This window comes from Neolamprologus multifasciatus, chromosome 17 (genome assembly GCF_963576455.1).
Source record: "Neolamprologus multifasciatus chromosome 17, fNeoMul1.2, whole genome shotgun sequence".
Taxonomy (NCBI): Eukaryota; Metazoa; Chordata; class Actinopteri; order Cichliformes; family Cichlidae; genus Neolamprologus; species Neolamprologus multifasciatus.
In genome coordinates this window covers 20,029,252-20,052,312 of record NC_140455.1, presented here as the reverse complement: position 1 = coordinate 20,052,312, position 23,061 = coordinate 20,029,252, and the positions used below count along the sequence as shown (strand labels likewise).

The 23,061-nt window shown below is 41.5% G+C and overlaps 1 protein-coding gene across 28 annotated transcripts in view; it reads left to right on the top strand.

Moving 5' to 3' along the window:
- The window catches only part of celf2 (cugbp, Elav-like family member 2), a 241,817-nt gene that overhangs the window by 175,796 nt on the left and 42,960 nt on the right, over nucleotides 1-23,061 (top strand). For all 28 annotated transcript variants that reach the window (XM_085137087.1, XM_085137083.1, XM_085137088.1 and 25 more), the window contains 2 exons: nucleotides 10,046-10,094; nucleotides 16,927-17,061. In XM_085137087.1, coding sequence (XP_084993213.1) covers nucleotides 10,046-10,094; nucleotides 16,927-17,061 — 184 coding nt within the window. The remainder of the gene's footprint in view (nucleotides 1-10,045; nucleotides 10,095-16,926; nucleotides 17,062-23,061) is intronic.

Genomic DNA, 23,061 nt, shown 5'->3' with positions numbered 1-23,061 from the left:
ATCGCACCGCATCTCTGGCTTCATAAGGAGTAAAGTCAAACTACTGGAAACTGATTTTTTTAAGTTGCTTCAGAAAAGTAACCCCTGTAAATATATATGTATATACATATTATAAGTGCAGTTTAAAAACAGCAACATTATTTCAGCATCAACATGTGGCTCTGTTTGAACTTTTCATGACAGCCCGAACTTCTTAATTTCAGTAGAAGCATTGAGATTAAATTAATTCACCAGAATCAGAAAACCTTCATTTCCCATCATAAGAGAATGAAAATGTGTCCTTGATGTGGCTCACAAATTAAAGAGTGGAAGTAAAAATATGCTCTATGCAGAAAAAAAACTGGGTTGGCAAAAATGAAAGACAAATGTTTTAATTATGGCTTTGAGTCACACAGTAAAGTGCAATATGTGTATAACACACTGTTGGAAAAAGTGTTTCTTATGTTTCTTAAGCCAGCTGACCTTTGAGTCACTAATGCAAACTGCTTTGAAACCCACCTACACCCCAGTTTGTGCTTTTCTCACTCTTTCTTGCCTAAAGGTCCCAATGTTACCAGCCGCATTGGTTGCTTCATGCGCTGCTGGTAACATTATCACAAAGCCAGTGCAGTATTTTCAGAAACAACATGGCAGCAGATATGACATCAATTTCATCTGTGGGGCGATTGTGGTTCAAGAGTTGGGAGTTCGCCTTGTAATCGGAAGGTTCTGGTGGTTCGAGCCCCGGCTTGGACAAGACACTTCACCCGTTGCCTACTGGTGGTGGTCAGAGGCCCAGTGTCCGGCAGCGGTAAATGGTAAATGGCCTGTATTTGTATAGCGCTTTACTAGTCCCAAAGGACCCCAAAGCGCTTTACACATTCAGTCATCCACCCATTCACACACTGGTGTGAACATTGTAGCCACAGCCACCCTGCGGCGCACTGACAGAGTTGCGGGACACTGGCGCCACCGGTAGCCAGTGAAGTGTCTTGCCCAAGGACACAATGACCGAGACTGTCAAGCCCAGGCTCGAACCGGCAACCTTCCGATTACAAGGCGAACTCCCAACTCTTGAGCCAGGATCTCTCCTGTGGCTACAATGTAGCTTGCCATCACCAGTGTGTGAATGTGTGTGTGACTGGATGTGTAAAGCGTTTTAGATTCCTTAGGGACTAGTAAAGTGCTATACAAATACAGGCCATTTACCATTTACCATTTCATCACATGATGCCATCTGACAGAGAGTGAACGACAAGTAGTGGTGTGCGATGCTGCAAATTTTTGTATTGATCTGATACGTGGCTGATACTTAAAACAAAAAGTGTATGTTTGGAGAGCAGTGTATCTTGACTTATTAGATGAATCGTTATTAATTCGCAAATTTGGAACAAATTTTTATGGCCACTAAATCACTGTGATTTTGAATAATTAGTTAACACAGTAAAGTAGATCTACCAGCTTTTCATTTATTTTGAAACTGGGTTTTTTGGAGACCTGGAATGTAAATGTGCCCGTCTCTGAAGCAACTAGCCTATATGAAACGGACGTGACGGTCAACACAAAAAGGTTCAGACATTTGTCATTGATCCTAAGGCACTAGTATCGATTCTATCAATAATTGGATAGATCCGCCCACCTCTAATGCTGAGCATAAAAGCACCATAAAGCGAATCCAGCGATGCCTGCTTTGTGTCTGTACTGTGCATGAACTCCCAGGACAGACCTGTCATCACAATTAAATAACTGCAGATGAAAAATCTCACATCTACAGTTGCATGTACGTCATCACATGATTTAATTTGTCCAGTTATTTTTGAAGACGCATCTTTTCTTTAGTGGAATCAAAGTATCAGTAAGTGTTTCTTGAAAATACACGTGCAGAGTTGTGTGTGTGACTGTCTGGAGGTCAAATGTGCGCTGCTACGCCTCTTACTTTGTGGATGTGTTTGCTTGAGAAATACTTTTAGGTGTCTGTGTTTGCGGGTGCGTGCGTGTATGTGGGTTGTGTGTTTGCCTGCATGCACGCATGAGTGGTCGTATGCTCTCGGTCACTGATATTGAATCCCAACTGTGAGGGCCATCTGTCTGACTTTGACCCAGCAGCTCACCGTCACACCTTCAGAGAAGAGGGAGGAGAAGGAGTGTGTGTGTGTGTGTGTGTGTGTGTGTGTGTGTGTGTGTGTGTGTGTGTGTGTGAATAACACAGGATGTGAAACAGTGTTTATGTGCAGCCGTATAAATTTTGGCATACACACTGTGTTCATGTGAACTTGGCTGTTGCTTTGAAGGTGCTGACCACTGGCAGAGGGCACACACATCCACAGCGGCACACTCGCCATGCACTCCTTACACAACACACACTCACACACACTCGTTCTATTCCCAGCGTGAGCCTCGAGTCTGTCCTCTGGCTCCAGGACAAGCCGACCTCTGACCTTTAAAAACACCAGGGCATTCCTGCAAGACGTCGGCGGGCAAGAGGAGGCGACAGGATAACGTTAACCCAAGAGCAGCAGTTAACATTTAGGAAGTGTAGGGTTTCCTGCACATGATACACAGGGAGGGGCTATTTTACAGCCAGCATGGGGGGTTGGGAAGAGGCCATAGGCTGTGTGAATGCCGACCAGGTTGCTGGGGCTCTGTACATGATGAGAATGTAAAGATAAAAAGACTGAAAGGAGGTGGCCTGTGGATGACATTTCATCAGCTAGTCCGACAGATAGACACTTCGCCTCAGACAGGAAGCAGGAGGTGATTAAAGAGACTGTCCTATAACTGGAAGGTCATAAAATCCATCCAGGCTGCCCGCTGCACTCTGATCCTTCTGCTGTAATGTAGACTCGATGGTCCACTCAGGTGGTTAAAAAAATCTTCTGGTGATGGGATGAGTTAATCTTGCATCATCTAAACTTGCTTGTGGACCTCAATCTCAATATATTTTGCACAAGTAAAAAGGGAATCGAGCAGTTGTGCAAAATCTAAGGACAAACCCAAAGAGAAACCATCTACTAATCTGCTTTTACAGCATCTGTGGATTTTTTTTGCTAATAAAACTGTAGCAGACTGTGTAGCCACTGTGACACCACTCATCTCCACCTTGTTGTTTAGAAGCCAGAAGTAACCATATTTGGAGGACAAGATGAACTGCTAAATTATCAGCAAACTTGGCTAGGAAGGCTCTTTCATAGACTGTTTGGGTGCACAGATGTCTCCGACAGATACTGGCTTGTTAGTGCTAAGTAGCGGACCGATAAAATGCTACAACTCCATTCACCAAGCCGCAAAGCAGACTTCTTGGACTGGCTGTACTTCATAGTAGATCATATTCAAATTTTCTGAAAGGTTCCAAAATCACAAACTCCATTGAGAGGTCCGGTTCAGTGTAGACTAGTAGACAGACCGCAGCCCACTCGCCACTCACCTATCATTCAAAGCAGCCACGCTCCTATTAATACCTCATTTTAAAGTTACAGTGTGTAAATGTTTTTACAACAAGATGTGCGTAGATTGCAGATTGCAGTCAAGTGAGTTCTGTTTATTTACCCCTCCCAGTTCAAGGGTATAATCCTAGCTACAGCGGCTGTAGGACAAACATGTTTTAATCCGCCAAGAATACTCAATTGAGACTGTAGCCAATAACCGCTGTGGCTAGCCAGTGCGTTTCAACTATGGGTTTCCACCAGATCCGGATTTACCCTGGAGTTTTTCCCTATCTGTAGAAGGAATTCACTCCACTGTTTACCTCAGCTGTCAATGCTGGGTGGAAAGCATCTGCCTTTATTTATTCTGGAAAAGGCTGTGAAACTTTGTGAAAGGAGTCCAGTATGAGTCGGTGAGCCACAGTAAATCACTTCTGACCAATAACAGTGATACTGCAGTGAGTGATATGCTGAACTGTCAGTAGCATGGCTGTTTTGTTGCTGCTTGCTGCTGTTAGTAAAACATTCTTTGAAGTGGCTCTAACACTGAACTCTGAACAAACTCTCATATTAGCATTTTAACATGGCACTCTGTGGGGATTGCCTCAAGTGGCCATTACAGGAACTGTACTGGAGATGGTGGCTTAGTTGAAACCGGATATCTGATATTTACTGCGCTAAAGAAAACCTGAGAGGGAGTAATGGAAACTCCCTTAATTAGACTTTTTTGTACATATCAAGTTATTATTTTGATCAGGAAGTTTGAGGAGAATCAGGTGTAAAAAGTCGCAGCTGTTATTTGAGTTGGTCAGAACATTTGTTCCATTTTCAGAGCTGCTCGTTTCATTTTCAGATTGGAGGCACATCTTGTGAAAATTAAACCCAGGACGAGCCCAATTACGCCTGTTCAGTTGATTTTTTTTAGTGTAATCATATAGATTTAATGAAGTTTAACAATCTTAAAGCTACTTAAGGGAAAACAAAAAGGTAATGTGTATATTAGGAGGCTCCCAGTTCGAACAACAGGTGATCATAGGTTTAGTTTTTAACGCTAGCTGCTCATACATGATTGGCGCTAAACTTAAAGGCATTAAAGGTCGCTGATTTTAGTTACAATATAATCAAACCCCTGAATACGCTTACAGTCATCACAGACTGTGGTTCCCATGTAGCTGCTGTCCAAAAACAGCAAATCTGGAGAATTTAAACAGTTTGTAGAATGCTAATAATAATAACATATTGCTTTAAAGCGGCTAAAAGGAGCTATTATTATCAGCAGTGGGGTTTTTAAACAGTAACAACACCGCGGCTCGGCAACTCATTATTACCGGCGTGAGCGGTGACTTTCCGTCTGCACATTAATATGTAAATTAAATGTTAATCGATTTTCAAAGGTGTGCATTTATCATGTATTTTACAGCGGTGCACAGTGTGACTCAGTCAATCAGAACCGAGCTATATGCAGTTTGCAACAAGGCAATTCAGGCGCTCGAAAAATGATTAAAAACAAATGGTGACACTTTATTTCAAGTGCACTGCGGATGCACTACAAGCAGATAATAAGCCCCTTAAAGCACATGCAAACTTTCACTGCAAATAATCAAAACATCGGGAAATTGCGTTCAATTCAACTTTGTGTCATTAACTGTACAGGCGCCCTGTGAAGGATTTCTCATTTTTCCTATTTTGTAAATCTTGTTGTTGATTAATTATTATGCGCTGGCTTAGAGTGGCTTATGAAAACCACTTCAATTAGAGATTTACCAAGAAAGCCGACTCAGTTCTTGGCTGGAAAGACGGGAGAATTAACACTCACGTAGGCTTGCAGCAGGTAAACAGGAAGAAGATTAAGCTTCCTGGTGACTAGACGCATACATTTATGAAGCTAAATGCCAGCACAGCATCAAGGCGGCTGCACACGTGGCTTCACGTTGTGGAGGGGGTTTTTTTGGTTCTCTGGGCTTTTTTTTATGAGTCTGAGCGCACCGAGGACTTAGTAGTTGTGCCGGGCTCCCGCAGAGCACATAATTAATGGCAGACTGTGGCTGTGGGGCCGCCAGGCGAGAAGAGTGTGGAAGCAGTGGAATTGTGGGATAGCGGAGGAGAGTCTTGCTTTGTGGATCTCGGCGGGAACTCGCCAAGATCAAACATGTCGACAGCGCCACCCGCCCACCAGGCATTCTGGGTAGACAGACCTGAGGAGGAGACGCCTGAAAGCCTGACGTAGTTTTTGTACTTGTGTGTATGTGTGTGTGTGTGTGTGTGTGTGTATGTGTGTGTGTGTGTGTGTGTGTGTGTGTGTGTGTGTGTGTGTGTGTGTGTGTGTGTGTGTGTGTAGCTTTTGGCAGTGTTTTTCAGGAGTGAACGACGGCAGCGCGGCGGATGCTGTCATGGCTTTTGTTTTTGTTTTTTTTGTTTTTGTTTTTTGCCTTGGAGAACAGACTTTGAAATGGATTAACGAAAACTGACTTGATGTGATTTCCAGGTTTGCTTTGACATGACTTTGCTTCTTTTGATGTGGCTTCAACACCCCCCCCCCTCCTCCACACACACACACACACTCCTCATCCATGTCCCTGCATCTGTCCTTGTGTTAGTGATACTGTACTGAGACTCCAGCCTGAAGGGTTGCCGATTATTTCTGACTGTCCACAGTCTACAGCTCTTCTTCTATCCATATGATATATGATATGATATTTATTATCTTTCCTCCCTCTGGTTGGATCCACTGTCTCACCATGTCTCACTTTTTCTTTCTTTCTTCTCTTTAGGTTGTAATTTGTCTTTCTTTCTTTTTCTTTTTTCTTTCATTCTATTTTATTATTTTCAGGTTGTTATCTATCTATCTATCTCTTTATTTCTTTAATTCTTCCTTCTGCTTAGGTTCTATTTTTTCCTTTTCTTTGTAATTTTCTTCTCTTTAGGTTGTTATCTATCTTTCTAGTTATCTTTTTTCTTTGTTTTATTTCTTGTTTGCATCTTTTCAATTAGTCTTTCTTTTATCTTTTGGTCTTTCTTTTTTCCTTTTCTTTGTTATTTATTTCACACTTTCTTCTCTTTAGTTTGTATTCTTTCTTTCTTACTTTTCTTTATGTTGCTATTTTTTTTATTTTTATCTTACTTTCTTTTTTCCTGCCTTTGTTGTTTCCTTCCTTCCTTTTTTCTAATTTTCTCCTGCTTCTTTATTTCCTTCTCGCTTCATTCTTAGGTTTTTTGCTTTATTTCTTGCTTTTTTTTCATTCTTTGTCTCCTCTTCTATTTGATGATTTTATTCTCTCTTTCTTTCTGCCTTTTATTGCTACATTGTTTCTTCCTCATTCACCACTCACTGCTCCCATCAGGCAGGTTTGGGGACTAATCAACAGACTAGGTGTGTGTGTGTGTGTGTGTATGTGTGTGTGTGTGTGTGTGTGTGTGTGTGTGTGTGTGTGTGTGTGTGTGTGTGTGTGTGTGCGCATGCGTGCATGCGTGCGTGCGTTCATCTGGGACAGGTCTGGGAGACAAGGGGGGAGGGGAAAAAAGCAGAGTGAGGATGATAAGGAAGCGAGCAAGAGGGGAGAGAGTTGGGATAAAGGTGTGTGATAGAATTGGAAGATCAAAGCCTTCTGTCACAGCGTGACTGAGCCCAGGGGCGTTATGGGTAAGACGGGGCGCATACACACCCGCATGGACACACACACACACATTTATGCACGCTCGCGCAGACACAGACCTACTCACTCACGGCTGGTATTTGACTCTGAGTGTGATTGATACTGGGCTAGATTTGGAGAATCACTGTCATTCGTCTCTCCGCAGATCAAACAGCCACATAATCTCCCATAAAGGAAAGAGAGATGGAGGGAATAAAAAAAGGGACAGAGGAGGAGAGCATGAAGGAGGGCGAGGCGAGGGAGGGGGAGCCGTCTCATCTGTGAAGTGTTTTTTTTTTTGTTTTGTTTTCCATAAAAGAAGACTCACCACCTAAAAAACACATCCATCATTCAGCTCCATTAAACTGCTTCTTGGATACATCAGAGAGATATCCAGGATCTAAAAAGACGAGTCTAAATGCAGGCATTAAACCCCATTTACACCTGCTAAAGACGAGCAATCTGTTTCTTAATACTGTGCGTGTGGATAAAGAAAGAAGAAAAAAATTGCAAAATGTAAATACTTACACAATGCACTGCAGTCAGAATGCATCAAGATAAGCCGGGCTGGGTCTTCAGTTGGTCTGGATCATACTGAGATCAAATCAGGTCTAAATGACAGCTGCAGTTTGATCAAGGAAAGAAATCCCTCCAGCAATTTCAAATGTCTTTTTCCTGCTATTCCAGCTGTCTCATGCAAGCCAGTCGACAACCTAAAGGCAGCCAAAAGCCAAAGAAGGATGTGCAGGACAGTTTACTTTGAACTGGGGCCAACCTTGTGTGCAGTAAGATCCTACATTAATCCGAGCAGAATCAGTGCAATAAGAATGACTGTTAACAGAAAGGCCTAATGCAAAAGTATGTAATCAGATCACAACTTAAACCATTTCCTAGCTGACAGGTCGCCGATCTGTCAGAGGCTCTAGCATGTGATAAGCTTTTTAATGTATCTCTCAGTTGAGTGGTTGTGGGAAAAGCAGTTGAGAAATGGTACCTCAAAAAAGACTGCTAGAAAAACAGCAATGACTGGAAGTTCAGTTCAGTTCTATGAGTACGTGGGTCCCGGGCAGGCTTCAGCTTTGGTTTTGTGGCAGGTGGCTCTTCCTTGACCCCTGCTGTGTCCAGCCTTTGGCTCTGACCCTGGAAATCAATTTTAGCCAGATGTTCAGCTGGTGTAAAGCTTATAAAGTTTGAGATGCGTTTGGTGTCTGTGGTGTGTGGCACACAACATGGTACTAGCCCAACCTATCACATATGGATAGGTTGAACCCTTGGTGTAACATTTATATGCACTGGGTAGTTTTGTCATTTTAACCCAAAGCTCTTTTTTCTAATACCAACCAAGCTGTTTTTGGTGCCTACCCTTAAACACAGCAAGTAAAATCAAAAGTAAAAATAAGGTTAAAAAAAGAATGTCCAGTCCGCCTGCAGTGGGCTCTTTTACCAGATGGAGGCAGTGTATAAGGTATTTGGTACAACCGGGCTGTGGGTCACTCTTCCTTTGTGCTGTTGTTAGTCCATCTGTGAGCCGCGGTGGAAAGCGACGTTCTAACTTCCAACATACAAAGTAAAACTGAGTGTTTAAAAAAACATAAAGAATCCACAGCAGTCGCTGTCACAGCTTTTTATGCTGAACTTCTTCATCTATAAAGACACATCACCACTTCCACAACCCGCCGTGAAAACCTTGGAGGACCCTCTCATCGCCCCTTGTCCGAAAAGAAGCTTGTACACAAACAGACACATTTGTGGGATGATAACGTTCGGTTAACGAGGACTTGGTCTCTCCTTAAAAACAGTGCAAAAGACAATTTGGGATCTTTAATGCCAGTAGTTTCTGATAGACACCACTGGGATGAGAATCCGTTGAACAGTCAGGCCCAAGCCTGGTCTAGAGTCATATGTTGTACAGGAAATCATCCATGTCTGATGAGTTTGCACTGATGAAAATCCTCTGGTTTTAAAGAGGGGTGGTGCTGTAGAGCGAGCAGGAGACAGGAAACATGACACTCTTTGACAAATTCTGCTCTAATGTCAGACTTCATACTTCAGATCTAGCAGAGTAATATCTCTTACCATCTGAACCATGAAGCAGGTTAGGAAGCCTGAAACATAATGTCCTCTCCAGCTGATCATGCATCAACGTTATCATATACAACCCCGTGCAAGGATTGAGTTCATGTCTGTAAACCAAAGTGAGTTCTTGGTCAGTGATTTGTGGAAATAAACTCTTTTTAGGTCTTCCTTCTGTTACAGTGACAGGCAAATAACAATGCTGAAATATTCCAAATATTGAAAGGTTATGTTTATATGCTAATGTCTCTCAGTGTGCAGTGCACCAGCACCAGCATTTTTCATGCTGGCGGTCATCTGGCCGACTATTGTATGAAGCTTTTATCTCCACAATAATCAGTTGCAGTTGTTGAAGTGAGTGAGTGGACTTCTTGTGAGCAAACTGTTATCTTCCATGTGTTTATGTCCCTGGGTAGTTATTTCTAAGCGATTTAGAAATGTTAAGCAGAAAACCGCTTGCTCTTCTTCTTCCTCCTCTTCTTTTGGGGCTTCTTCCTCTTTTATTTACTTCTCGGTTTTTGCTGATGTGCATCCTCCTTGTACTTTCCCATGCTCTGGCTCTTGCATGTGGTCTCATTTCTGTCCTTCCTCTTGCCCTCTTGACCCCTATATCTTCATCTCCTCCTCGTGTTTTCTGGCATTTGCTGGAGAAAACCGGTTTAGATGCTCTACCGCCGCCCTCCGGAGCTGAGCGGCATACTGTGTGTCACACAGATTTCTATCTGCTGTGGGAAAACCAAAGCAATTGCCGCCATATTTCTTATCTGACAAAAGCATCTCTATAAAACATGTGTAATTAACAGAGTATGAAATCCTCTTGGGATTTCATTTGGATGTGAAGAGACAAAGTGAATTGCAGCATTCGTCATATTGTGTTTTGGGGCATGTGTACCGATATTTGATGAGGTGTTTTTTTGTCCTTGTTTTCTGTCTCTACAGATGCACCACCCTATTCAGATGAAACCTGCAGACAGTGAGAAATCTAATGGTGAGTGGCACTGCACACATGCACAGTGACAGACCCATCAATATCACACACACACATACACATGCATGCATCAATAGCCTTTTTCGAATTTTGCTTGGTAATGGCTATCTCTGCTTGATTGGCAGACAGCACGGGGGACTCGGGGAAAAGATTGAAACATAGAGCAGAGGAGAGAAAGGGGCTGGGATGGGGCAATACTGATATATATAAATTATATATAAATATATTTTTCTATGTGTGATGAATTATTAAGGTGGTTCATAAGGAGGTCAGCGAAAGTTGAATCGTTTTGGCCTCGTTGTGAACCGGCCTCTCTCCCCTGTGGCTGCTCACTCATACAAACATGTTGTATGCACTCTCCTCTTGCCGCACACGTTCTCCTTAATGCATCTATTACACACACGCGCGCGCGCGCGTGCATGCATACAAGCAGTGTCGCACACCCTCGTCCTCAGATCACCCCGTTCCCAAACTACATACCGCAGATCCAGCTCTGAATTGATTTCCTATACCGAGCCTCATCCTCCATTCCTTCTCATTCAAAGAGGAAGCTGTTGGACAGTGTGTAATACCAGTGAATACATCTTTAAAGGGTAGGCCTGCTGTTATCTGTTAGCCCATTTATAAATACCTCATCGCTTCTTCTGACGCATTTTGTTGAGCGAAGATGCAGACCTTTAAAAATCAACTCACAAATATGTTATAAGTTAGTTATTATTTATTTCCAGACTGTCACTTTACTTCTTACTTATTACTCAAACTGTTGGACTCATGTTTAATTCTATTGCTTCAACTGGACGTGAGCTTTCAGTCATGGACAACGATATAACTGCCACAAAAACAGAAACCTGAAGCTGATAAACACCTATGTCCCACTAAATCCAGGAGGAAATAATTTGGTTTCTTTGCCATAAAACGAAGACATTGATCAAGCAGAAGACATGTTGAAGGAAAACAGTTGAAAGTGTTTGCAAACACAATAGATATCTAAAGTTATTAATATGAAGTTGTGAATGAAATTTAGCAACAAATGTGACTATTAGTTAGCAGTTAGCTGCTAGTGACAAGGCCTGATTAACAACTAAAGTTTGGATTAATAGTTAACAAACTGAACTGTAATAGATAAACTCAGGGAAATTGGTCACTAACTGTCATAACATAATTACCTGTTAAATTAATTAGTAACAAAAAGTAAAAGCTCCATTGTTTTAATGTTAAGCTAAAGTTATGGGCAGCTAAAATGAATTAAATAAGTCCTGATCCTATTTAAAATGAGTTCAAATGAACTTTTTAGGGCATGATTGTGTAAGGCAGCTGAAAAAAGATGGAGACCGCTGACTTAGGTGCTAAAAACAATCATTGTTTCTCATTTTCCCTTGCAGAGTTTAGCTTTTATGTACTCCAGAGGTCATGTCATTAAATGGCAGGACTCTGGGAAGTTATTTCTAAATAGCCAATCTGACTTTTTTAATTCTTCTTACAGCCCATAGCGGATGTTTTCAGTACCAAATCTGAACTAAACTTGAATGTCAAGCAAAAAAATTTAATAACTCTTTTTTTTTTCTTGACATTTTTAAAGTAAATACACTGCTGTGACATTTTGTTCTTCACACTATGAGGTAATAACTCGGGCTTTCCTTACGTTCTCGGTAAATTCACACAAGAGCAGTTATTTTCACACGTTTTGCTGCTCGGACTCCAGATGCATCAGAAATTAGCGCGACTCAATTTTTGCGGTTCAAAAAATGTAAAAACAAAAATGCAGTTTTGAAAGAAAAATCATCTAAGCTTCCTCGGAGATTTGCAGTTTTGCTGGATGAATAACCAGAAGACCCCAATTTGGGGATTTTTTGGTGTGAAATGGTTCCCATTAGAATTATGTAGTGTGGCAGAGCTCAAGAAACCTTAGCAGCGCATAGGGTATGTGAAAATTTGGCAAATGAAATTAAAATTATTTAGACAGTTAAGTGAGAAAATGTAGGTTTTTGCAGTTTGGATGAAATGACCCTTAATGCTGAGTAATTGAGCGGAATTTTGGTTTGGATGAACTGCCCATTTAAAGCCAGCAATGCTACGTTTAATAGCATTTCTCGGACGCATGCAGAACTCACGTGTACGTTAAATGCAGCTCATTTGCCACAGCAGCATCACAGAGCTTTCCTTCTAGCCTGCCATGTATGTCACTGTCCACTGCAGGGGAGGAGAGCAAAATGACAGCATCTGGGAAGGCAGGGGGAGAAATGCTTATAAAAGCCATCATCCGCTCCACTGAAATATGGCCAAATATCACTTTATAAGAAATAACTGTCAGGGTAAGGATGGTGGAACTTAATAAAGAAGCCGCTGCTCACAGTGGGAATGGTGAAATATAGAGCAGACCATACGTTACACGTCCATCCATTTAACGGTAATGACCTTTAATAAACCCAGTGTTAGATCCGCTGTAACAGTGACGTATGGCTGCGCAGAGCTTTATTAGTTTAGTCAGTGGAGATGGAAGAAGAGAAAGAGACTGAGAGAGATAACAGTATTGGTTAATCTTGTGCATATGTGTGTGTGGGGTTTTCTTTAACACCTCCCTAAACCTTTGTGATTCTTTCTTCGGCATCTTTTAAATATTTTTGGAGCTCAGCGTGAGGCCAGTTCTGCTCCGATTTATCCCCGAATGCAAAGCCGACTCCTGATACATCCCAGAGCCGCCTTTATGAGTCTTATCACCCGCCCGCCTGCCTGAGCGCCTCGTCCGAAAACAGAAACAGTCAATTGTAACGATATCTCCTCTCTTTCTTTCCTATCGACACAGAGTAAATTAATTACATTGCTGTTAGACTTGTGGTAATCTTTCTCTGGAGTGATGCGCGCACACACACACACACACACACTGTGTGTACAAAGGAGTTAAAGCTTTTTGAAGCAACACTTATCTTGGCAGCGTATCCCGATGGTTTGTTTTTTAAACACACAAACAATTCAAACAGCAAAATAAACAAGTGCGCTATTGATTTCCCAGAGTGCAACAGACCGCTTATCTCTTTCGCCTCGCGGTAAGAGCTGACAGTTTCCTCATTAAAAATGAATTGGATTAGCATTACATTGAATGCAGCGGGAACACATAAACACACACATGCGCGCATTGTTTCAGCGAATGAATGTGGGTTTCACTCTCAGCCTAATTCGAACTTAATGCCTTGCGCTGGAAAACGCACGCGGGCAAGTTTCTCGCCTTCACCTGCAGCCGCCTGCGCCCGTTCCTCGAGATTGCACCGGAGGAAGGAGGGATTGTGTCAGCAGAGGAGATGGAGAGAAATTCAGGAGGGAGGAGGAAGAAGGAAGGAGGATAGAGGAGGAAGGAGAGGTGGAGGGAGGGAGGAAGGGGGTGAGAGAGGACAGGCTGAAGAGTCTCAGCAAGGAGCCGGTGTTGAAGTGATAATGAGACATTGATCAGAGCCTCACAGATGGCATGATGAAATACATGAACTCTGTCTGTCTTCATCGCTCTCCCACTGTCTTTTTTCTTTCTTTGACTGTTTCTTTTGATTGCTACATTTTTTTGTCTCAATCCATTTTTCCACATTTCGCTCTTTTTCATTTTTATCTATTTATTTTTCTTTTACTCTTTGTTCTTACCAATCTTTTTTTCCACACATCACTATTTCACAGCATACTCTCCTTGGTATATATATTTAAAAAATGGGTTTGAATGTGATTAGCCGTAAACTACACAAAACAGAACTACCCTCAAGCAAAGAAAATATTGGTCATTTGAAATTGGAACTGCTCTTAAATAAATCAGCAAAGTTTTATGTCCTAACAAAGTCAAGTTAGCCAATTTTTTTTACACAATAAAGCGCTGATTGTTGGTTATGAGCTGCTGCGATGTTCACACTCCATCTATCCATGATTACTTTATTTTGTGGTGTCACTAACCTTGGGGCAGAAATGTTCAGTAAACCTTTAACTTAGACCATATCTGAGTTTGGGAGGGTTTAAAGTTGTGAGAACGCTTTCTGAAACACCCAATTCTTTACAGTTAATCCTTCTTTCACCCGGCAAAAGCACAGGATTAAACCAGAAACATAATAGGAGAGAAAAGTGGCAGTCCTAATATGACATCTATGAAAGAAATCTGTAACAGCTTATTTGTCAGCAAACTTTTTAAGCATTTTATTTTAGAAGATTGAAATTAAAGTTATTAGTAAACGATGGTTTGAAACCGTTCTGTGTGGATGTTCTCCCAGTGCTTGCATGAGTTCTCTCCCAGTTCTCCAGGTGCTCTGACGTTCTCCCACACTCGACCACATGCATGTTAGGTTCAGTGGTTGGCCATAGGTGTGGCTGTGAGTGTTAACACACTCTTTCTCTGTGTTAGCCCTGCGATAGACCGACAGCCTTCCCACAGTGTACTCAACCTCTCACCCTGTGACAGCTGGGATAGGCTCTAGCCCCTCTGTGACTCTGAATTGGATAAGCAGTTAATAAATTAAAGTTAATTTCAATAATACTTCGAAATAACTACCTAGGGAGGCATTACCAGTATGGCTGCTGAGTACCCAGACTTGCTTCTGGAAGGACTTTGATTAGTCATGAAGCATTCCTGCGCTTAGGAAATAAGTTCCAGTGATGGCACAGCTAATGAGTAGTGATGTGCGGATCGATCCTGAAATATTGATTCCTCCGATACCAATCATTTATGTTCTAGAATCGATTCTCACATTCAAATATCAATATTTTAGTAATTTAGGGTAAATTTGTAGTTTATCATTAACAGGAACACAGTGGAAAGAAACTATAACATTCGGATTGTCTACATTCAAAGGAACTACTTCCTCTTCCGCCTTTCAAAGTCATGTGCGAAATACGGCTGTATAAATGTCTCGCAGCCCCTTGGCGTGCGCACTCACAACAATGGCTGAGCATAATTGTGCGGACGTATTTTACCTCCACAAACAGCTGAGACGTGGTTTGCGATACATGTGGCAAAAAGTGAGATGTTGTGGCCATACTTGCCAACCTTGAGACCTCAGAATTAGGGAGACATTCAAAAGGGCTGTTGGGGTGATAAATACATTTTACAGTGTTGATTTATCGGATAAAATACAGCGGGGGTGTCCAAATTCAGAGGCTGCTTCCACCTGAGGACCCGGCCTTCGCGGTCTAAAGAAAGCCGGGTAGTACGTCACGAGCTCCCTCCGTGGAGTGAAACTCTGCCGTCTGCTCCTTGCTATCTAAAATATAACCGGGCACTGACGTAAACTCTCGACCGTCTCACACTTTGTTTAATTAGTTTTCTGTTTGACGTTTATTCAGCTGTGTGAAAACCCCGGAGGATTAATAAAGTTTAATTTAATTTAATCTAATCTAATAACTTTAATCTCAGCCAAACTGATTTACTCACGAACAAATAAAACACTGAAAAAGCCAAACAATAACATTTTTAAGTTATCAAAGTGACTTGTATAGCATGTTTAACCCGACTAGTGAAAGACCGCGATGTGTCGGTCGGCTCAGATATTTGAAGTTTACACGGCTACATTCTCACCTGAAAAAAGTTTTTTTGCAACCCAGAAAGAGGAATAAGAGTGATATTAAAACTAAGTAGCTGCCGCCATTGTTGGAAACTGGAATTGGCTGGGCCGCGCTATGAATTCTACGATATGGTTTTTCAATTTTGTTGTCCTGGTGGAAAATCAGGAGAAATTCGGGAGAATGGTGGCTCCGGGAGATTTTCGGGAGAGGCACTGAAATTCGGGATTCTCCCGGAAAAATCAGGAGGGTTGGCATGTATGGTTGTGGCAACATCACTAACCTCGTCAAACACCTCAGAGTAAATCATATCACAGAATATGACGAGCGTATGTTGAGGCTAACTGAAGAGGAGGAGAGGGACAGGTGCTGCTAAGGCGAGACAGATGTCTCTCACGGAGTCCTTTAGTGCTGCAGGCAGGCAAGGTGTTCAAATAGCGCACAACTTCAGTTTTTTTATTATTTCTGTATGATGAACTCTGCATTACTAAGTGATAAGAACAAGTAATCTGATGTCCTGTAATCATTATGACACTGTAATTTGAGATACATCAAATAAAATAAGTTTTTGTACAAAATATCGGTATCGGATCAGTATCGTCGATACCACCCTGAATATTACTTGGTATCGGATCGGAAAGGAAATCAGTGGTATAGCACATCACTACTAATGAGTCAGTCAAACGGAGATTATAGCCCAAGGGTTCGTTTTTAAGCCCCACCCACTATCCAGCATGTAATCCATGTGGCATATAGGGACTTTGAACCCCACTCTCCCTGGTGATAGTACTCTGATGAATCCACTTTTTTTTTGTCTAATGACCAAAACTAAAAGAAATTTGCCTACACCAGCTTTAAAGTACTTATTTGCTTTCACAACAAACACTGAAAACACTTAAATGCCTGGATAATAAATATGAAGCTAGTAGCAGCTCATTAGCTCAGCATCAAGAAAAAACCCTCAAACTATTCTGGATGCAACAGGCTTTATGACTAAGTGAGTTTTGTCTTATATAACATTTGGGTTAAGGCCATAATTTACAATAAAACCCAAAGTTCAACAGATTAAGCTTTCAAACTGTTTTTTTCCTTTATGCCATGTTTTTATCTGCTTTAGAAGCCCATTACAGTTATGTCAGAGTGGTTTTCTTAGAGGGCACCTGAGGTCTTTTCTGATTAAAAGAGTGAAATAGGTATTAAGGAAATGTTTAAAGTCATTTGAGAGGAACACAACATTAACTCTGGCGTGCACAGAGTGTTAATGTCATAAAATCTCTTCATTCATCTTGTTTCTCGGTTCTCCTTACAGCAGTGGAAGACAGGAAGTTGTTCATCGGCATGGTGTCGAAGAAGTGCAACGAGAACGACATCCGGGTCATGTTCTCTGCGTTTGGACAGATCGAGGAATGCCGGATCCTCCGAGGACCCGACGGGCTCAGCAGAGGTACCTGTCCCTCTGACTCACTTCGATCCAGACTTGATGCTCCTCATGTGAACATTAACACCTGCGTGGCCTCCAGCAGCTACAGTTCATCGCATTAACTTGTGTAATGACTCAAAATCCTCACTTGGGAGTGTTTACCTCGAAATTTTGTGATAAGAGTTGACTGGTTGAAGACAGGTTCTGAAAAACTTACTTGAAAAAGTTCCCAACCACTTTAATGTTTTGCAGTTTATTGTTATTTGCCTGCTTAAAAGCATTTGTGCTGCACAGGAAGCCGCTCATTTACACCTTCTCAGCCATTTTTCACTTCACTGTCTACCTCTGGAAGTGTTTTCCGAGCTGTCAGTGTTGCAAGAAAAGACTGTTTACTTAAAACTGCGGTAATTATTATATAAAAACTTTTTGGGGTCATAAATATTTCCCCTGCAAATCAGCAGTATAGAAAAATGATGAGCCTTTCATTGCGCATAATGTGCCCGTGCCTATTAAATTAGATTTCCCCATTTACCTGAAATAGTATTTTAATGTTGTGATCAAGCTGCACACCTGACAGAACCAACAATAAATGTTTGTGTGTGCAGGCTTGATTTTCTAATTGAAAGTCAGCCTTGAGCCATTCATTGTCTTCGGCAAGTGGAAGCGCGCTCTGTCCTTTTTTATTTCCTGGAGTCTGAGTGGTTCAGTAGATGGTTATCGAATGGTTCGCCAAAATAAAATCAATTATTAGCCATCAAAGGTCTGCAGTGGAAGAGCTCTGTGCAGGTCATAAAGACGTCAAAGGCCATTTTAGAGCTCATATTATCAGGTTTTATTGGTTTGATAGATACTGCAGAAATTCTAGTGATAATAATAAGCACTAGAATGAGAGCAGAAATAATTAAAGCTGGAGCAGGGCTCTCAAAAGGCTCCGCTAGTTTATCCACTTAATGGATGTATAGGGGCATCAAGTTGTGGTTTAAAGGTTATTTTATTTTCTGCATATTACAAGATAAAATTATTCTAGATTAGCTGGTGTTGTATGGCCTCAGTCACACAGGCCTTTAGACTCTTTAGCAACCCTCGGCAACCACATGTGTATTTACCAACCAGTGGTAAATACACATGCAGTTGTAAGTGGTTGTTAAAGTTTGCTGCAAGATTGCTGCGGTCTCTTGTAGTTTGCATGAGCGATGCCAATTTATCCTCCAAGCCAGTTAAATAGTTGTAGTTATTGTTTAGTTATTGTTTACAAATCAAGTTGGCATTAGCCATGCAAACAACCTGTTTCACTAGTTTTCCCTACACAACCACTGGTTGTCAGATGGTTGCTAATAAGTCTTTAGGCCTCTGATGATAGCTGTTGGACACAAGGTGGAGGATGAGAGAGGTGCAAACCATCGACTGTATATAAAGTATACAGACTAATTCTGAACTTCCTGTTCTTAAAGCGTCAGCATCAGCTACCATACTTTTGGTTTTTGGATCCAAAAGTGACCATACTTGGATGAAAGTGGGGAGTGTTACACCATCTGCCAGTGCAAACAAGCTTGGTTAGCTTTACCTGCATAGGCGCAAACACCTGCTAATAACTGCTAAGTATCAACTAAGAATTTTACTCATTAGAACGGAAGCACAAATTCCCAGATAAAAACTGATAAATATAGTCAGATAATCCGATTTCAAAGAGGTCCTAAAAGCACATGAAGCCCACTTTAATTATTCTTATTAATAGAGGTTAAGCCTCAAGACAGTTAGCAGAGACAACTAGCAGACAACAGCAGCTAGATCCCTAATTTTAAGCTTTAACAAACAGGTGAGTTATAGAAAATCATAGCCACAGTACAGTTTTTTGTTGAAGAGAAAAAATATCTGAAGTGACCAGAAAGAGTTTCTGCTGGAAAGTTGCCGTAAAGTTGGGGATTTTACCATTGAAGTCTGTTGGGATTGAGAGTACAAACGGACTAAAAAAGGAACCACATTTATGTATAGATATCTGTTTATAGAAATTAAATGAGTCCAACAATCCGAGTATACCTTATATGCCTAATACAGCACAGCCTTTGTATCAGAATCTGTTTTCAACCAACTGCTTCTTCCTAAATGATTTCCTTCAAGGTCTTAAAAGAGTCATTTTAAGAAGTCAATGCAAATGAACTGGAGAAACATCTCGAGGCTGCTGTGGCCACCACTGTGAATACATGCTTCTCCTCTTTCGCTCTATATACCCCCCACCCCCATTCTTTCTTCTCCCCTTCTTGCTCTGTCAGCTTCATCCCCAAACATCCCCTCTCCCACTCCTCCTTCTCGCCTCCTAACCTCTGTTCATATCCTCCACCTTCCCTGCTGTTCCGGTTTAGCCTGTCCATGAGCCAGTCCTAAGCTCTGTACTTCCATTGCAGAGCAGTGGGAATTTTCAAATCCGCTGTCCAAATCGGGACGTGAGTTGCTGCTTTGTTGGCTTTGTAGTGTTGAAATAAAAGGATTGGTTATGTTTTGCGTAGCAAAACAAAGTGTTAATTTTAAAGCACTTTCATAATTTTACTGCAACTTTATTTACTTTTTTTTTCACTTGATAAGTCTATGAGAAGAAGACCCCACTTTATTACATCAGTATACGAGTTTATGTTAGGTTATGTCAGTCAAATCCACCTTGTGCTCGTTGCTAGTTTCAAAAAGCACTGCTCTGCTCAAGGCGTATGCAGCACACCATAGCTACATTAATCTTTTATCTTCAGTGAATGATCTTACCAGTTATTTGATACCAGTCTCAGTTACTGTTGACATAAATCACTTGTTGAACCAAATTTGAGTTCAGTACCAAACTGATATTGAGGAAAGCCTGCCCTCAAATTTAGAATTTCAAGCAAATTATGGTTATTACTGGCAGTTCACATGAAACCCTTGTAATACCAGCCATTTCCCTTTCATTTTTTTTCAGTTGGTGAGGTGCTGATTTGGCCATTCGGGGACTTGGCGGGAGTCATAGAGCAGTAATGAAAAAGTAACACGGCCATAAAAGAAAAGAAAAACGTTTTTATGACTCTGAATGTGGCAACATCTCCAATTCAGTTGATTTGGAGAAAGGTATGAGCTGCCTCCACAGCAAAACAGCAAATTCCTGGCGAGTTTCCTTCGTAATTGGCACACTCTTGGTGCTCTTCTCAAAGTGCTCCAGGGCTGCTTTTAAAGAAAAGAAATGGACCTATTAACCAGGTGTCAAATCATTCAGATCAGTCAGCTGCTGGGTGTGACAGGTGTGTTCTGTAGGTCCGTGTTTCAAGACATATGAGTAGATATGATAATCATCTATCAATCTATTTTTAGCTATGTTACCTATCTAAATAATCATCATCAACCATTTCTTCCCACAAGCACACACCTGCCTCCCCTCACGGCTCATTTCAAACATACTCCCAGTATACCCTACCTCCCCCTTCCCTGCCCCTGTGTGGTTTCTATGTGCTGAGGAGATGGAGGGGCTTTTTGCGAATCTCTGTCCTTCTATTCTTCCTCCTTCTGTCACGGGAGCTGTCGCTGTCATCGTCACGCAGGTTCAGTGTGGTTATGTTTGTGATATATATTTTTCTGTGACTTGTCGAATGTTATGGATGTTTTATTGTTGACTTGAGTCTGATCTTCCTCCTTTTCTTCTGAAGGTTGTCTCCATCTTGAGTCTTTGCCTGAAACCACACTACTCAAACTCCCATGTTCCTCTGCTTCTGCGAACGACACGGCCCTCCCCGTCTCTATATTCACCCTGGCTGTCCTAGAATCCGTTCTTGCATCAATTTGTCCTCTTTTTCTCAGACATCCCACACCGGCCTCCTTCCCTCCCTTCCCTGTTTCCTTCTTCCATCCCTCTTCAGCTCCTCTCTTTTGTCCTCATGAATATTTTAGATGCAATGGCCAAATCCTTGCTTCTGTGGAACTAATATAAACCACTTAGTCGAAAAAGAAATTCTGTTAGTCCAGCTTGGTCTTGGCTAGTAAACAAACACCCCTAACCAGGTTGGAAATAAATAGGTCTTTATGGATTTCTGTGTGCCTGCAACTCCCAGGGGCCCTCAGTCCCACGTAGCATTGCTGCTGAGGTCCTATTAAATCTCGATATCAATCAGAAGAGCGCTCCACCATCCCGCTATTAATAAAATATGGATCACACCACCAGTGGATGGCTGGGCCTGGGGAGCTACCCTACTTTCATTAAAGGACTGTTTGGTTCTCCACTGACGACAGAATGCGGCCCGTGAGGTATTTTTAGCGCTCGAGCCACGTCCCATCTCTGTGCTTCGAAAAATAAGACATGCACCAACCAGCCAGAAAGTATGGCTTCGACTCTAAGCGTTCCTTTTTTTCATTAACAGCTTCGACATTAATGAATCAGTATGCAGGCGCAGTGGAATTCCTTATTTAGAAGCTTTGGCTTCAAGCTGCAGAAATGGGCTAAAGATAGAAATGTTTCTTTGCGGATAAAAAGCATCCTGTCTGACAGTTGGAGACAAACTGATGAGTCTCCTTTCGGTGACAGCCGAGGATGTTGTAGCTGACCGGTTTTATAAATAGTGTCAGGACCTATCAGGACCAGTCTGGAGGGCTAACCCAAATGGATGCCCCCTGCAGAACTGATCTAGTTCTGGGGCATTACTTCTCTGCAGAGGATGGAGGCAGCCTCCTGGAAAATAAGCAGTTAAATGGCAGATTGTGGCCCACCTAAAATAGACAGTCCCCTGAATAAATCGAAAAATGACCCCTTTTTGTATGTCCTATCTTCAGTGCTACCACTTAGCACAGCAGCCCTGGCACTGCAAAGGACGCATCAAATGTTTACTAGGTCAGAGCTTCAGTCTCTTTTTTTATCACCTTCATGCCTCTTTAATGTTAAGTAACCAAGGTAGTTTCACACAAAAGGTGATTGAACTCTATCTTCCAGTTTGCAGTGACAGAAAAGAAAAAAGAAAGGTCAATAGGTTTCATATAAGATCAGAGACAGGGCTGCATAGCCAATAGGAACAATCATTTTGAAAATTGAACACAGAAGATGTTGATTTGAGTGCTCGGATGATAAAAACTGTTCAAGTGTATTTCTTTCAGTTCTAAAGTTGTTCTCACTAAAGACCAAGGCTCATTCTTCTTGACAGCCATCACTTAAACTTCTTATTCTATTCAGAAAATGGTGTAGACTATAAAAACTGAATCTTCAGTACTGTGGCCTCAGTTGATATGTTCAGTTAACACAGTCTGAACCTCTAACTAAACTTTTTGAGTGCTATATTTTCTGCTTTTATCATGTGTTAATATAATAGGTTTGGCAACCATGCCTTCAAAAAATATCCACATTACTTTTTTCAGAACTGATTTTCAAAATTACAACCTACAAAAAAGATTCAAAAAAGAGTTAGGGCTCTAGGTAACATGGAAAATTTAAAAAAAAAAAAAAAGCCAATTTATGCAAATTATTAAAAACAGAGAAAACATATGTGCACATTCTGAGTTTGATAACAGAAAAAGATTTTCAAAAAGGCTGGGACCAAGGGTGTGCTGACCTCTTTCAAACACACCAGTTATGTTACTTTTTAAATTATTTCCTGTTATTGCCCAGGATATATAATTTCACCTACTCAGCAGTTTAGTTTGCCAGATAATGACATTGCTTTCATTCAATTCAGTTTTATCTGTATAGCGATAAGTTACAACAAGAGTTTGTCTGAAGTTGCTTTATGTTGTAACGTAAAGACCCTACAATAATCCAGAGAAAACCCCAACTATCCGACGACCCCTTGTGAGCAAGCATATGGTGACAGTGGGAAGGAAAAACTCCTTTTTAACAGGAAGAAATATCCAGCAGGGTGAGGAGAGGGAGATGAGACTCGAGAGAGAGAGATTAATAATAACTAATGATTAACTGCAGAGAGTGAAAGGGTGAGGAAAGAAGAAACACGCAGTGCATCATGGGAAGACCCCACAAGCCTAGACCAGTTGCAGCGTAACTGAGGGACAGTTCAGGGTCACCTGATCCAGTTA